The sequence below is a fragment of the Rhipicephalus microplus genome, chromosome X, assembly GCF_043290135.1.
Source record: "Rhipicephalus microplus isolate Deutch F79 chromosome X, USDA_Rmic, whole genome shotgun sequence".
NCBI classification, from domain to species: domain Eukaryota; kingdom Metazoa; phylum Arthropoda; class Arachnida; order Ixodida; family Ixodidae; genus Rhipicephalus; species Rhipicephalus microplus.
This window is the reverse complement of record NC_134710.1, coordinates 14,073,996-14,092,064: the sequence shown is the minus strand read 5'-3', so window position 1 is coordinate 14,092,064 and position 18,069 is coordinate 14,073,996. Positions and strand designations below refer to the sequence as shown.

General features: G+C 43.2%; 1 protein-coding gene across 3 annotated transcripts in view; it reads right to left on the bottom strand.

Annotated features, from left to right (window-relative positions):
- The window catches only part of sp3 (phosphatidylinositide phosphatase spermathreecae), a 109,212-nt gene that overhangs the window by 32,507 nt on the left and 58,636 nt on the right, over positions 1–18,069 (bottom strand). For all 3 annotated transcript variants that reach the window (XM_037426597.2, XM_075881851.1, XM_075881850.1), the window contains exons 13-14: positions 11,294–11,536; positions 8,146–8,217 (exon numbers count right to left, since the gene is read on the bottom strand). In XM_037426597.2, coding sequence (XP_037282494.2) covers positions 8,146–8,217; positions 11,294–11,536 — 315 coding nt within the window. The remainder of the gene's footprint in view (positions 1–8,145; positions 8,218–11,293; positions 11,537–18,069) is intronic.

Genomic DNA, 18,069 nt, shown 5'->3' with positions numbered 1-18,069 from the left:
AATTTCTGGAAACTCTGCGCAGAAGAGAAATCCTTTTTTTTTCTTTTAAATTGATTTTGTTTTCAGCAGTCATGGGCAAAATTACAACTGCAGTGAATCGAGCTCACATGATGACCTTCATTTAAGCCTACTCAGCACTCCCACATTTCGACAGTGCTCTGTTCTTACCTCCACCTGGCTTTTCACACACAGAAAACTCATGCCGGACACTACAGAATGTCTTATGCACCCACAAAATTTATCGTGATGGCCAATGCACATGCAGAAATGTGTAGTAAATGTTAAATTAAGCTAACAAAAACAAGTTATGCCTCTAGTTTCATAAAGACACACTACAGTTTTTTTTTTAAATGAACCAAAGATCATATAAGGTCAAACAAACTGTAAATAAAGGTGCAAAAAACAACAGAGAAACACACAGACACGAACAAGTGCAGACACAAAAGCAGTGCTCGATTCTGCCTGTGCACTTGTCCATAGTTTTTTAGCTGTTTTTTACGATCATGAAGAACGAACTATACTCATGGACAACTTTTCTTGGCAATGAAGGAAAAGCTAGAGGGGCATGTGTACTCAAACACAAAGTAGTTTAGTATGGCCCGAGTTTCCCACCGCAGTGAAAAGTGATGGCTGCGCACAATCAGCATTTCATATTGATGCAGATGCCACTGCGAGCGTTGGAGGTACACATAAACGACATGACTTTCACGCATGCACAAACATGAAGTGACATCATATAAGGTAAAACAAACACAGATATCTCACTGGTATGAACAGTTTCTACTCTTAAAGAGCAACGCGTAGAAAATGAAGGAGTACTTTACCTCATGCAGACAATATGGACACAATTTATTAGTTTTACTCTTCTTATAATTGTTTAAACTGTTGATCTCGTCAGGGATGATTACAGAAAGGGCATGTTCACTTATGACAACATTACAATACAAGTAGCAAAAGTTACAACACATAAAACATGGTAAGTTATCAAAGACAAGCAATAAAACATATTAATTCATTCTAATAATGTCTCAGAAAAGTAAGGGTCATCACAGAGGTCACCAAAGAGGTCATCAAAGGACAAAGCTAAAAGAAAAAAAAAATACTGATGTCATGTGAGGTAAGAATACTGAAACAAAATAATGTAACACACTGAAGGAAAGAGATAATGTAAAAAGGCAAAATATCATAAATTAGAAATTGTATGCATTGTAAGGCATCAAGGCTATGATTTCACAAAAGGTAGAAGTATCTTTTCCGGGTCGGTAGATATAGAATTATGAGCACAGCATAAAAAATTATAAGAAATAAAAATAATAAAGAAATGAAGGTGATACAGACAGTTCATAAGTGAGTAGCATGTTATTCATTTTCAAGCACTGTCCTGAAGGAAGAAGAGATAGCGCTGTTTGTTATAATAGAATCCAGCCTTTTCAATTCTTGTGTCATTAAAGAAAAAAAATTATTGCTCATGACTTTCCGTATGTACTGCATGCTCTAGTAATGTAATGCATTTTTCTGTTGTGTTTATTTCGTTTAAGTTATAGATAAGTATTTGAAACTGTCTATCTACAGGTCGCTGTGTATTAACTGGTACTACATAGCTTTTAATTGCACAAGCTTGGCTTGGTTTTGCAAGGTGAGAATACCGGCCTGTTTGAGTAATTCTGTAGGCGAGTCTTTCAACCTATATTTATTGCAAATGCACTTTAGTGCCTTCCTTTGAACTGCTTCTAATTTTTTAAATAAGTTATTTAGAGGAACGAAACAAAACGATGTTGGCACACCTTAAAGTCAATCTGACAGAAGTTTGACATAATAATAACTTTTTGCGTGGGGGTGCTAGTCTGAGACGTCTGCTAAAACAGAAAAAACTATTTTAGTGTTGCAAAGGCAATATTTTTCATATAGTGCTCTCATCTGAAGTTGTGGGTTATTCTTAGGCCAAGGTACCTGCACTCTTTCACAGCGCTTTATAGGACGTTGTTCATAGTGTAATTAAATTCGGATGTGCATTTTTTCATCTCATTATTGATAGAAGCACTGATTGTCTTATGATTAATTGATTGATATGTAAGGTTTAACTTCCCAAAACTATCGTATGATTATGAGAGATGGTGTAGTAAAGGACTACAAAAATATCGACGCCCTTGGGGTTCTTTATCATACAGCAAAATCTGAGCACACGGGCCTACAGAGTACATGGGCCTACAGGCTAAGGTACTCGACTGTGGGTCAGCAGCTGAGTACCTTAGCCACTAGACCACCATGGCGGGGCCTAATTGTCTTATGTTAAAAATATATTGTAGGACTACGTTCATTAGCGGTAAGACGATTTCACTTTGTAGCAGTCACTTCATTGCCCAGAAAAGTTCTCTGTAAGTATCGTCTAAGTTACCGCCATTGTCACGCAGACATTTGTATGTCTGAGCCATACAACCATCTGGCAACACCAAAAAAGCATTTCACTCATACCATTGCCATTTTGCCCCTCAAGCAGTGCATTTCCTTTTGATAGGCTATTTCACATTTAAAAAAAAATCATTTGAAACAACTACTTTCCTAATGAAAAACTGCCACAGCTCATGCCAATGGCTGTCGGGAAACTTATTCAGGCAATCGCAGTGGCATTTAAAAGTACAGTGCATATACGATAGTGCTTTTTTAGAGCAAGACAACGCCGCAAGAAAGAAGACAGAACGCGGCCATTATGGATTTGCCCTAACTAGCCCGCCAACGCCCTCTGTTACATACACCAGTTCCGTGGCTTCCGATATATGCTGTGGTGGTACAATAAAATTTCATCGTAAGAGAAATGTTTACAAGAGGCACTCAGTTATAGGAGACATTTTAGGCTTGGTTGGTACGTTCTCCTAGTAAATATTTCATCGAGAGTTACTTAGGGCAACTTTTAGATCACAAGGGTAAATTCCTCGGGATTTAGCACAGACATAACGAAAACATGACCAAGCAATGTGGCCAACATTTTCTTAACCAGAAAGTGCTGAAATTGATTCCTTTGGGTTCGAATTTTGCGGGAAACTCTGTCGAAGATAAAGCTGGTGCTTGCATCTATAACACCACAGAGCTTCCATAATCTTTTGAGGAGTGTGGTTCTGCAGATATGAAACTTGTGCACTCCGACAAGGTTACAGACCATGTGTCACAAATTTATCTCGGGAGCGCTTGTGAAGGATCAATTCGAGAGAGACGGGAGACGGGTGGGGCAAGACAAACACACTTTATACAAAGGACGAATGAAGCAAATACATGAAACTCGCGTTAAAGCACTCCGAGATGGCGGGCGCGCGACGGGTTTTTCTCCGACCGTCCTAATCGCGCGGAGAGAGCGTGTTTCTAGACGTGGCCGTGACCCGCTCTTTTATCCACACCGCGGCGCTCCTTCGTATGGTCGAAAAGGCTGCCCCGCAGTTGGTGAAGCTTGCATGTGGCGAGAAAAAAATGGTTTTGCGCTTTTATATTATGTCGCGCTCATTTGAAAATGTCAGGCCAAGGTGTACGAAATGCTAAGTCAACGCTCGGGCGTTATATATTCTCAAATGGTCTTTTTTTTCTTTTTGCTGTAACTTTGCGCTGTCCATATTAGAGCACTTATAATTGCAATGCCTTTACAAGACATTCGCATGTGCTAGAAGCTTACTGTACTTCAAAGTATGCAGGCTGTATAGTACGGTGAGCACTGAGTACGGAGAGCACCGAGCACATTGGGCATCGTATGTCTGGTGTAAAAACCGTGCAGCGGCGTTATTATGAATGAGTTACCTTTACAACCATTCTCACCTTATTTAATTAATTGTTGAGTTTAACATGCCAAAACCACCACATCATTATGAGAGACACGGTAGTAGAGGGCTCCTGAAACTTGAACCACCTGGGGTTCATTAATGTGCATCTAAATCTAAACACAAGGGCCCCAAGCATTTTCGCTACCTGTAACAATATAGCGCCTCACTGCAACAGTTCAATACTAGCTCAGCACGCATGAATAAGTCTGCAGCAGGCTGCCCACACCAGAACATTGCACCGTATTTTTCTCCTGCATGCACGACGAGTGGCTTCATTGCACAGCTGTTGATTATAATGGCAAGCGCCTCTCTCTATTTCATCCCCCGCCGTGGTGCTCCAGTGGGTAAGGTACTCAGCTGCCGACCCGCAGGTTGTGGGATTGAATCCCGGCTCCCACGACTGCATTTTCGGTAGAGGCAGAAATGCTGTAGGCCCATGTGCATGCTCAAATTTGGATGCAGGTTTAAGAACACAGGTGGTCGAAATTTCCGGAGCCCTCCACTACGGCGTCTTTCAAAATCATATGGTGGTTTTGGGACGTTAAACCCCACATATCATCCTGCTCTGTTTAATCAATGCCAGCCACATGCGCCCGATCCTGCTCTTCACTACTCTCCCCTCTGGCCCTCTCCTGCTCCCACCCATCACCTAGCTTTCACCTGTGCAATGCGGTCATGGGGAAGAGAGCCCTTCATGCAGTGCCTCATGACGGGAATAACATAACGTAATTTTTTGTTCAGTTGTGTACAGATCCGCAGGGCAGCATATTGCATTCCTCTTTATCACAATGTTGGTGGTCACGGTGGCTCTGTAAGGGCCTGACAATAGTTATAGCGCGAGAACAGTACGACGATGAAGAGACAAGAAGGACACGGTTTACGCTTGCGGCAAGCCTGACGTAACGGCGTAGTGCCGTAGACCAGCTGCTGGCGCCGCCCGCATGACAGCTGTTTGAATTGCATGGCAAGCTCCTCTGACAAACATGGCTGCCCTTCCGAATGCAGTTGTCAACTGCCTCGAATTTATCAAGCAGCTGCCATGCGCTCTGTAGCTCGTAAGCTCCGAACTGATGCTTCCATTCGCTTTAAATTCATGTCCTTCAGCTTCGACAACACAGTACTCGAATCCATTCGGTATCGTTTTTGTCATACTCAAATAATTGATGTTCTAGGCCTAAGCAAGCCTTTCCAAATCTTGAAGGGCATACATTACACATTTCTTTGTTGTTGCTAATGCTGGATAGCTGGCACTACTTGTCCAAACGCCTGCTTTGGGGATGTAATTTTGAATTGCTGTGCGTTTTTTTAAATACTGGACAGGCGAAAATGCTCTATCCACTGCTAGAACGTAGTCTGGGAACAACACGTACGACATATCGTGAAAACCGCGGAGCAAGAAGCAAGCAGCTCGAAGTGTTCCACGGCAGACGCAGACAATGCGCAGAGGCAAAAGCAGATGACGTGGTTCAGCCCTGTCACTCCTTTGTCGCTGATTGGCTAAACCACTCTCCGGCAAGCGGCAAGCGGCACAAAAATGGGTCTCGGATCTATTTTTTTAATGGCGAAGGACGACAGGCGTGCGCGAAGCAAACAACCGCACAAAACTGTCTCAGAACGTCAAAACGGGGAGGCATGCTAACCGCTAGCGTGAACCAACCCTTCACGCCAGTGGCAAGCCTGCCGTAAGGGCCGGTTCACGCTAGCGGCAAGCATGGCTCGCTGTTTGACGTTCTCAGGCAGCCGTGCGTGGCAGTTTGCTTCATGCACGTCTGCTGTTCTTCGCCGTTAGAAAAATGAGTCCGAGACCCATTTTTGTGCCGTTTGCCGGAACCTGGTTCAGCCAATCAGCGACGGAGGAGTGACATGGCTAAGCTGCGTTTGCTTTTGCCTCTCCGCATTGCCTGCGTCTGCCGCGGAACACTTCGAGCAGCTTGCTTCTTGCTCTGCGGTTTTCACGATATGTCGTACGTGTTGTTCCCAGACTACGTTCCAGCAGTGAATAGAACATTTTCGCCTGTCCAGTATTTAAAAAAGTGCACAGCAATTCAGAATGACGTTCCCAAAGTAGGCGGTTGGACAAGTGGCACCAGCTATCTAGCGTTAGCAACAACAAACAAACGTGTAGTTATGTTGTCGAAGCTAAAGGGCACGAGTCTAAGGCAAATGGAAGCATCAATTGGGACCTTACGAGCTACAGAGCGCACGGCGGCCGCTTGATAGATTTGAGGCGGTCGACAACTGCATTCGGAAGGGCAGCCATGCTTGTGAGATGAGCTTGCCGTGCAATTCGAACAGCTCTCCTGCGGGCGGCGCCGGTCTAAGGCACTGCGGCGTTATGACAGGCTTGTCGCCAGCGTGAACTGGCCATAACGGCGCAGTGCCGTAGACCGGCGGCCGGCGCCGCCCGCAAGAGAGCTGTTCGAATTGCACAGCAAGCTCCTCCGACAAACATGGCTGCCCTTCAGAATCCAGTTGTTGACCGCCTCAAATCTATTTGCATCTGATAATGCCAACGACAGCTGACTGATACACTTGTGACCTTCCAAAGACATGTAAAACACCTCCATGATTTCCTGTGTGTGGTGGTCTCTGTGGAAATGCAAGGTTTCTGTTCGATCATAACAAGGGTGACATGCACTTTTCTGACAATAAATGGCCAAATGGGATTCTGTGCCATATTTAACATTTTGTGCATGCTCCTGGATTCTAGTATTTACGCACTGACTAGTTTGCCCAATGTAAAACTCAGTAATTCTTCTTCTTGTCCTCGTTTTCTGTTACACTTTTATTCATTCAAGATGCCAGCACATCAACTTGCCCAATTAACCATTCTATCGCAAAGTGAAGTCCTTTACCTCCAGAAGTGGGGCAAGAAACTAATACAACTTGCAATCCCTAAAAAACAACCTACTAAAAGCCACCTCGAGCAATGTCCTGTAGATGTGTTCAAACAGACTATGAAAGTACTGATGTATGATAACGTGATCTAGTCTGACTCCTCAGTGTTTTTAGAATTCTTGGTTACAAGAGATAGTATCTCCCGATCTCCTGAGTGGCTTCTACTGCACACATCATTTAAAAGTAACCAGCATGGCATGAGGCATACTAGTATTACCAGAATCATTAATACTAATATGACTCATGTGGCATATTCGACAAGCTAGAGCCCCTTGACACATATGCACTACTGGCAAAGTGGAGGTATTAGCTGTGCCTCCAATATTTCAGACTTATTTGCTCTAAACAAGACTGCAAAAAATATGCACTATCGGTTTTTAAAGGTTTTTTTTTTTGCTAGTTTTCACAGTGCCCAAAAGAAAAAAAACCTATTTCACAGTCTGTTTTTTTTTTTACTTGACCTTACATCACTACATAAATGAAAGCTCAATGTTTTCCTTCACAGCATACTGACTGCTGTGGGCAACAAGACTATTTGCACAAGCAAAAAAAGTTGCCTCAATCATATTTTTTTGTAGTGCACCATACATCTGTATAATGGCTATATTGGTGTTTCCAGCAGAATTATCCCGACAATTTCTTAACAAAATGACAAATGAACTTTTTCGCAATAAGATATGACCTCACATGAATGCTTCTAGCCACGTGCATGTTTAACACACCTTTTGCCTATTTGTTCTTTGTGTGACAATGAACCGGTTTCTCGTATGTGCATGATGAGAGAGGGATGGAAGATAGGAAAGGGAAGTACACCTGCGTGACAGTGATAATCTTTTTTGACATTCTATTTGAGGCGTAGTCACGTAGTAATCTAATCAAGATTAGAGAAAAGTCAAAGGAAATACAGGAAGGTTGACCAGGCTGCACTGGGTTTGGTACCCTACATGTACTAAGCAGAGAAGATATACAAGCAAACAAGACAATTGCACTGGCTTTTGTTTTCTCTGTTTTGTCCTGCATCGACTCACACACACCATTAATCTTCAACGAGCCCGAACGTCGACCTTGCTGCGTTTAACATTATGTCTATTGTCGTTTGTTCTTCTATTTTTCCATTAAAACCTATATCACAATAAGTTATGATTAACAGATGTTTTCAGATGTACAGTAAATGTTTCTTGCTCATTTTGACTGCTCACCAGTTACTGTTACTCTCTGCTTGGAATACTAGTGCTTATGAATGGGTCTACCAAACTAACCAAGTGAAATGCTTACCAGCCATCATATCTAAAAAATCGGTAATTTTAGTGCATTTAGAACAACAGCTTTCATAATAAAAAAGTGAACCTGCAAAAATGTGTTCAGCAGAAGAACGTTATGGCCACTGCATAATATTAGTGAATGTGCTAACTAGATACCAATAACAAATGAGCACAATACTCACTCAGCCACATAGTATGAATCTTTCGTTAGCACCAGAATGGAGTCCATGTCAGCTTGTCCAGGATCACCAGTGCTGAAAGAGTGCTGAATGGTCAAAAGTTCAAACTCATCGAGACAATGAAAAAAAAAAGTGGCCTGAAATTACGCTGGCATCCACTTTTGAAAAAAAAAAAAGAAAACCAGTTTTAACAATATACAGGGTGTCCCACATAACTTGAGCTAAGAATTTGAAAATTAAAGGCACTTAGGAGGCGAATTGAACCAAACACATACTACTCGCACTAGCCTGTAGGTACTCAGGCTATCTTTTATTTCTCCCCATACTAATTAATTCTTTATTACCTATTATCCAATTATGGGCTGGAAACCCAAAATATGAACACTGAGATGTAGAGCACTTTCAGAAACAACCCACTAAATTGTTTCCTGTACGATACGTCTCATCCTGTTATTTTTTCCACATTGTAAACAAAGGCCACGAAAAGTGAAAATAAGCCGTGTGAAGGACCGCGAGTGCACTTTTATAGTGCTGCTATAGGCTTTCTTTACAACGGGGAAAAAATAACAGCGCTAGATGTATTATACAGGAAACAATTTTGTCGGTGGTTTCTGAATGTGCTCTACATCTCAGTGTTCGTATTTTTGGTTTCCAGCCCATAATTGTAAAAATAGGTAATTAAAAATGATTAATTATTTGGTATCAGGAGAAATAAAAAATAGCCTGAGTACCTACGAGCTAGTGCAAGTAGTACGTGTTTGGTTCAATTCGCCACTGAAGTGTCTTTCATTTTCAAAATCTTGACTGAAGTTATGTGGGACACCCTGTATACTGAACCTAACAATGAGCAGCCATTGCAGAGTGAAGTTTTGCATGTTTCAATGGTGAAAGAAACCGCTTACTACAATGTCCCATACCTCATTATTAGATAAACCAAGTAAATTAAGGCAAAGAAAAAATCTTCTAGAGTAAAAACCTCACGGCTAACAAAAAGGGTTCACTTATGTTGAGGCTGACACAATGAGCCCTAAAAGGAAATGATAGATGTAAGGTTAAGAAGCAAGCAAACAGCAGAATAGGTCAGGGAACAAATTCACGTTAACAATATCTTAGTTGAAATAAAAAATGTAAAAACTTTTATTGCTCAGCAGTGCTAGAGCCAACCATCAGGGCAGAGCATGAGCGGCATGAGCGGCACTCGTGAACCAAATGTTGGAAATGAAGACCTGCTAGCAACCCTCATTAATACGATGACCCTCCAGATGGAAAAGCAAGCCATCCACAATCTTACAGCCCATCATTAGGATCGAATCAGTACTTTTTGTGGCCCTGCACATGTACAATGCTACTTCCATAATGATGCAGGTCTGGTGACGGCGTGCCGAGCTCAATGATATAGATGACAAGTGATGTACGTTTGGTGATCCGTAAGAATTTTCATATACTTGGAAAATGATCTCCAAGACAGAGATGGGAGCACAGGCAGGAATCGACAGTTACGCAAGTGCCCGAGGAAGGAAAGTAGGCGCAGAAGTGGCGTGCGGGCAAGTGTTGTCCTGGCGCTCTTGGTTAGCTGAAGTCAACATGCAAGATGGTCGCACTCTTCATCTTGTCTTCAAGCGGTAGAAAGAGGAACAATGATTAAGAAGCATCTGGCTGGTACAGCAAAAGTGTGTCGATTGTATGCAATAAATGGCAACCACACAATAAGAAAAAGAGGAAAAAACCAGTGGGGCTCTGAGTTGCAAGGGGCAGAATATTCAAGTTACAAGGGGCAGAATATTAATGACAACTGATTATTGGCAACTATATTAGAAAAACAGCATTGGCATTTGAGGCAAGAACAAACACCGAAGTTCACAAGAGTAGCAGTTTGGACGAGTGGATATCTTATGACATTCTGAGTGCTTAGCACAACTCACAGTAAAAGGAAATAATGGCTGGGGTAGAAAGAAGGGCAGAATTAAATCTCCATTTGTGCAGATGGAGGCAACGCGCATGAAAAGGAATGTCCCTGAGCGTACTGTTAAAGCATTTAGCATGGCCATTAGTTTATGGGTGGCACGCAGTAGTAGTGCAACAAACAACACGCTGCAACGACTTTGGACAAGAAAACATGTTGCGATCACTGAGCCATTTCTGGTGTGGACCATTATGTAGGATGAATCGGTGAAGCGGGAAGGAGACAACATTGTGCACTGCAGCCCCTGCGAAAGCGATGGTTTCGGTGTATCACACGAGGTGGTTATATGCCACGATTGCCCAGCAGTTACTAGCTGATGTCAAGGGAAGTGGGACACACAAGTCAATTGCAATGCACCCAAATGGCCGGAATATCAAGGTAGAGGTTGCAGGCCAACTGGCAAGGTCTGGGGCGATGATTTACAGCACTGACACTGCGGACAAGAGCAAATGAACTTGTGAAGTTCACAAGTGTAGCGGTTTGGAAGAGTTGATATCCCATGACAATCAGAGTGTCTAGCACAAGTCAAGAGTAAAAGGAAATATAATAACTGGGGTAGACAGGAGCACAGCGTGAGCATTGTGCTGTCGTCTTGTCCCCCCATCTACTCCAACCTCTGCTTCCTTTTACTATGTCTGAGCTGCACTCAGAACTTCTGAAGATAGCTGCTGCCAGCAGTACCATCGTTGAAAGCGCTCCTACTTGTTGAATACTCCCGAGTGGTGCACACTGGGGATCAGAGCAAAAGGATGCACATGTTTCAGAACACCGCTTGTTATGCGCGAGTTATATTTGGTGCCCCGAAGGTAGATTGATTGTAACAATGGGAATACGTACTGCGTAAAATTAACCCTTTCATTTAGGCACTCTGTTGTCATTTCTAAGTACGTTGTAAATTAAAATCCATAAAATATGTGTGAGCATTCGATTCATTAGAATATTAGTATTAAACAGACACTAGCTAAAGCATTAAAAGTGTCTTATAATTTTATTGCAATCTTTTGAACTTGACTCTTTAGGTAATTAAACTTCATCTGACCTGTTTCGATTAAATCAACAGAACTCAAACGTATGGTACAAGAGCTATAATAGCAAAGCTTTACGGTAGCCAACAAATTCAGTCACTGCTCCGTGAACAATCGCTGATCAGAAGAGAGAAGCAAGACAAGAAAAGGCGTGGCGACTTACACGGGATCCGCATCAATGAGAGCCCATCCTCCTAACACCACCTCACTCTCGGGAATCAGCATCTTCTTGCAGTGCTCTATCAACTGCTTAACATGCTCTTGGTGCTCCTGATCCTGCATTTCCAATACAGGTTCATCCTCCTGCTCTGGGCTGACTGCCATAAAATCTTCAGTTATTGGATTTCCCAGCATTAGGTCAATGGTGGCCTGTCGGTAAGCATCCTTGAACCGGTTTACATAGTACCTGCAGTGAAACAAGACCAGCTACAACTGCCTGTTTTTAGCTGAGATTATTCTGTTTCATACAACAGATGACCTTCAGGCCCTGAGGGTCATAAATAACACTAAACTGAAACTTCTGTGCAAGAAACTAGAAACCTGTTCAGTGCAGGAAAAAAAAAAGAGTCACAGTTTGATCACAAGGGCAAAGTAATAAAAACGGTAGGAAAAAATTGGAATGTATAGTCAACAAAACAAACTCTACAAGCAGTAATGCAGGTAAACATAGCCACTGCAGCGAGCAAAGAGACTATCACGCTGTCTATCGCTTCAAGGCAAAAGATGTCAGCATAGCATCTATAAAGAAGTGAGCCATTCAATACTTAACGACAGGCATAACTATTCAGCATAAAATTAGTCTTTACCTAGTCCATTGTTTTTTTACACTAATCAGTTATGTCTGCCATTAATTAACACACAAACTAGTGCAACTCACCTAATACATCCACTAATCTTTGTCATGATTGGGCCTACCAACCAACCAAAGTATTCGGTTCCAGTCAGAGTGGTGCAGCCCCTATGCACCCCATGGGCCCTTCATGCGAAGACCGCCAGTGCATTTTTTCTCCGTGTGAGCTGTGATTGATATCTGACATTGCACACTTTTACTCACACATTAAACATACGACATTCGGTGTGATGTTACTGATTTAGACTTTATCCGTTACTTCACAGTGATGCAGACGGCAAAAATGTGCGTGAAGTTGCCCATATAGTTACAGTCCTAATAAGAAGTGGATAGAGCAGCCATGTGCCATGAAGTAGCCCTGTTGCATTGTAACATGCAATAACAACAATCAGGGATGGGATAGTTCAACAAGCTCCTGGAATAATTTTTTTGAGAACAAAAAATGTTCAGTAGATACAAGTATGAATGTGGGGGTGTACCTTTGAGTGTGTAGACACACGAACATGAATAAACACCTATGAATGCGAGTACACGCATGAAGCAAAGGGGAGAGTTGACCCAGTTGTTAGGGTCAACTTGAGAGGCACAGTAAGTGGTGAATGCGAGTACACGCATGAAGCAAAGGGGAGAGTTGACCCAGTTGTTAGGGTCAACTCGAGAGGCACAGTAAGTGGACAAACGGGAACAAGGAGTGCCTTTTAAAAAGCTATGGGGCTCACACAGGTGAATTCTGAGACAGCACTCCGTTTGTCCCACGTAAACCTTGCCATATGACAATAGAATGGAGTAAACAACACAGCTTTTGCAAGGCACCAACTGCGTGTGATGCTAGACTTCGCACAATTTGTTAGCCAACACACCTGATGACAAGTCATTAATTCTGGCATCAATTCTTAGCATTCTCGGCAATTTTGAAGCACAGTATTTTTAGTTCGGTATCCCTTCAAGTGCAAGCTTTACAAAACTGAATGCTCGCTCTCGAAATAAATTTATTTCCTCTTTTTTTTGTTTTATAGAACGTGCTGACCAGCCTGTATTGTGTACAAACACTGAGTCTGTTGTCTGTGATAACAGCGCTCTACAATTGTGATTTAGTAGGCCATCAAAAGAGAGTACTAATATGGTAGTCGAAGTTTTCACTCCGAAAATTTGGTCCTAAACAATCTAACGTCACTTTTGGAATGCCTGTTCAAATCAATTGTGGACCAACATACTGCAAAAATCCTCTGGATGTACCACAGATAAAAAGTACAGGATATTTCTATTTGCTAAGCTTTAAAGTGCCCTTCACCAGGTCTGACCCTTTCGAACTGACAAGTGTGATGCATAACTAAGTCCTTACAATTACATCTACCAAGATTTACAGAGCTACGCATCACAAAAAGAGGTCAAATTTCAAACTGAACACTGCTTGCCATTCATCTCATGGGTGTGCACTTCAAGATTGAGAGGATGATGAACAAGAAACGGCTCTATGTAGTTATCTGTGCACTAACGCTGATCTACTATGTAGACATTGGTGCTCTGATGTCGCTCACAGTAGCATGTGACACTGCGAGAATTACTAGGCGCGGCGTTATTTTGTGTAATTTGTTGCTTGTATAGATGAATAAAACTTGACAACAATCGTAAAACACACAAAGAGAATGTCTGCACGTTTTTATTAATTTATAGCCTCGTAAGCACTGCTTATCAGCTTACCGCTTGTGGTGTTGGTAATACAGTGTAGACCAGCTATAACATAATTGCTTTAATGCAAACTCGGTTGCAATGCAGTCTTTTTTGACTCCCGTTCGCCCTCTCATAGATCCTCATCTATACGCATGCCGCTTATTGTGCAGTCCCCCAAGATGAAAGACCGTTTATAATGCAGTTGCCGGAAAATCATTGTGACAAGCGAGGTAGCGGGTAAGCGTCTTAAAGAATGCACGCTGGGTGCGCCGTTCGAAAGAGAAGGACATGGTCAACGAAGTGCAGAAGAAAAAAAAAAAAGACCGCAGCTTGCTGCACGTGCCCGTTGAGTATGGAAGGAGAACGGTTGCCTAGGAGACGAATAAGCCTTTCCACCAGTGCAAATGTGGCTACAGTGCCTTAGCATCGGTAGCGTGGCCCTGGCTGCGCGCGACTCAACTTGGCATGCGCGATCCCGTCCTCATCAACTTCGCTCAAGAGTTTCCTGTCGGGAAAAGCGCCGTTGTTATCAAGCTTGCTACAGATATCGCGTTTGCTACCTCGTTCGTAAATTTAAAACCTCTACCAGCTGTATGACGTGAATTTTTGCCTTTGCTGCCAGAGCCCTGTTTTATGTAAGCTTGGCGGGTTTTCGTCATTCTTGATCTTCCGGCAGCGATGTGAGCTTCGTATCACGCACGCTGTTCTTGGTTAAGTGACTGAGTGCGATATTTTCAACACCGGATTTTCATGTGTTGCACAAACGTCCCACAACAACATAATGAAAGGCACTAGACCAAATTGGCGTTAGTTGTGTTTCTGTAGCGGTCGCTTGCTAAGTTGCGGTTTGGTACGGAATCAATGAAACTCTGCAGTGGCTGTACTTGACGGAAAGGGATATATATCATTAATGAAAACGAGGGTGGCATGTGTAGCGCTCTGATGCTGGTTCGCGATTCCATTGCTTCGTCTTGAAATCGGGTGCGCGCCCATGAAATCAAACGCTTAGCGCCTTTCAGCACGTGAAATTCCGGACGTGACTCGACATACATAGTTTCTGTGTAATGCACATAATCGAGGTGGTTTCAGAGGTAGTCGGTGAATTTCTGCAATTATGCTTTCTTTGGTGAGACCCCCCACCCCCTTTCCATTTCATTTCGTTGGCAATGCGTGCCTTTGGTTGTAAAACTTTTTTTTTTAACATTCGGAAATTGAAATGGTTGAAGTCGCCACGCATCGCATGCTTCGATTCTCGAACATGCGAGACTGCATGCTCGACACATTTTGCACAAGTGCGGCCCTTGAAAATGGTTGTTTTGACTATTGTGCGGTGCCGTTTATAGTGCGAATATTCACGACTCCTGCGACTTATGTTATAAGCGGTCTATACTGTAATCATGTCGCTGTTCACATTGTTATGCAACTGTAAGCATCTGGTTATACAGGGTGCACCAGCAATCTTTAGCCAGAGCTTAAAAATATGCCGACACACGCAATGACGACGCAAAGAAATGCATGTTGCTGACAGTTGCCTGGAGTGAGTCAGACCATTTTTTATGTTCTGATTAATTGCTTAATTTTGTCACTTTTTTAAACTAACATTTTAGGCAACAATAATGCGGCACAAATTCCAAGAAGAAAGTTGTTCATCGATTAGGAAAACATCTGACTAAACAGTTTTAGCTTTAAATCTTTATTTTTAATGTTTGTCTGTTAATTACAAATCACTGTGAAATAAAAAAAAAAAATAACACCTGACAAGCCCGCTCACGAGCCAGTGCGCACAATCATTCTAGTGCTCCCTAAAGTTCTGCGTATGAATGCAGTGATGCCACCGAGGTCTTGTGATTTTTAGAGCAGCGAAATTTTCATTTTGGAACACATTGGAACAGCAAAATTCTCATTTTGGAGCACTGAGGAGCAGCAAAGTTTTCAATTTTGAAGCACTTTGGGGCAGCAAAATTTTTCATTTTGGAGCAATTGTAGCAGCTAACTCCACATCTTGGAGGATAAGCAAGTTGAATTTACATTCGAAGGCATGAACAATTATTCTGGGGCTCTTGTCTCCTGTGAAGAGCTAGAATTATTTCCATTCACTTCAAATATCATGAAGCCAGTCATATTAGCAGCACTCCCTATTTTAGTTGATGATGCAAAAATAATGGCATCACTATGTTGCCCATTCTGAAAAAACTTGTTCAGTTATTATTTTGTAGCAAAAAAATGCAATAATGGTTGAATAAAGTTGTATTTCATGAAATAACAATATAAATACACCTATGTGTATATCTGCTGTGTTATCACCAGATAGAGTAGACAAATGCTGTGATGTACAACACTAGAGAGACACACAGTCGCAACTGCATTTCTTGTAGACGACTCCAAGGATATAAAAAAAAGTTATTTTTCTTCACAACTGAATATACTGCTGGGCTCAACATGACATCCTCTAGCTAGTCTCATAAAGCCAACCTCCTCCAGCACTCATCTCTCTGTGCTGATACTACCCGATTCAACAAACTTTGTTTTCCTTTTTCAGCGATGTTTTATGTGGCTAGGGCATTCTGTCCATACTCCAAAATCCCCCTGTAGTGTTCCTAGAAAGCAATGTCACGTATTCAAGCTCCGAACCCTACACCAAAAACGTCCCTTTATTCCGACTGCTCGTGCCTAACTACTTCTTTCTTCTTGGTTCTCCTGCTTGTCTCGTGGCCGCAATCATACACAACATACTCCCAAGGGGCCAAAAACGATCACGAGGCAGCCTTGCTAGTTCAGATCGCGTCTCGCTGACTAGCCTCCAGAATATATGCTAACTAAACCAGTCGTTTTCCTTGCCTTTCCGGAAGCTAGTCACCTTAAAGCATGTGCACAATATCATTCTCTACTGGGTGCGCTGACGACCCCATTCAGCTATTGTAGCACTGAACGTGCGCTACCGTCAACACAGGAACACACTTCGCAGCTCCCAACAACAAGGCCTCCAGCGTTCAGGCTGTAGTACATACGACCGTATTGATGCGTTTCTTGTCAAGCGGGTGATCCGGTATGACCGGTCTTCCCACCAAAGATCTACCCCGAACTTTCACTGGACTGGTTGGCTCTGGAAGACGAGCAGCAGCTGCATAACATCAGCGTTGAGCCTTGAACCCTTCAGCAGGGCATCGTTGTGGCAGGCATGACCTAGCACGTGCGTTGAAGCGTCAGACACAGCACGAAGCCTTGGTGTGACAGAATTTTCTTGAATGACTGCATGATGAGGCACATAATAGCCACCGTCTTGTGGCTGCGGTATTTCCAATCGCCTTGTCTGTTCTTCGCCAAATGCCACTGTGACTGCCTTGCCACGGTGTCTATACAGTTCAGAACGTTTCTTGAACCAGTTCAATTGCACTTGTGGATAGCCTTCTCCCAATCTTCGATGATCGCTGCCTGAATGTCTACCCAAAACTTGTGGCTTTAGCGGAACCTTGTAGCAGCCGTCAAACTTGATGATGCCCTGTTCAGATGCCTCAAGTTCTGGTGGAGCCTTACTCCTTTTTTTCAGCAGGCGCCTTGATCCTCATGACGCCGAGACCCCACATTGCAGAAAGATCACCGCTAGGAACAAACTTCGTGCTACAGTACCGGAAAAGAGCGCTCGTGTATGCTGAACTTCTCTCGCATTCCATGGTGCCCTGAACGATCCCGCCAAACTTGGTTTCCATGGCCGTAAGATCACTGGACAAGCGATCAATCCTTCCAGTTGATACCTTCCAGTATAGGTCGGAACCACGTATAACGCTTACTTCCTGTGGGTTTCAGGTGTCGGGATGAAAGTTGTCTGCAGCATCATAGTTCTTGTCACACAAAAGCTGCGAAACATCAGTACTGAGCAGCGGACATGTAACTGCCCAAGCTTCGGGTACTTCCAAGGCCTCCACGGTTATCGCCATGTCCCTACGTTGGCTTCGTAGAGTCAAAGCTACCTGTCGACTGCGTGTTACTTCGCGGGGCTTCGAGTGGCCGAACGTAACTAAAGAAAGTTCTTCGGTTCCGATAACCAGGCATCTGAGATCCTTTGAGACATCCGCTCAGATGAATGTGCGCTGGCTGCCGCTGTCAAGAAGAATGCGCACGAGATGCTTTCGGAACCCGCACGAGATGCTTTCGGAACCCGCACTCGATCCAGACTCGTCCTGTTTGAAGAACGGCATTGATTCCGTTCAGGACGCTTGGGGCCGATGTCACTGAAGGCGTGTTAGTGCCTCGCCCGGCGATGCACGGGTCGTCCTGGTTCACTGTTGTCGCGTTTGTACGAGTTGGGACTGCCGGTGTGAACAATTCACAGAGGATAATGAGGTGTCGTCGGTCGCACTTACTACAGGTGATGCTGGGTGCACGTCGGCGAAAGCCCGTTATGTGGTTTTGCAAGCCGC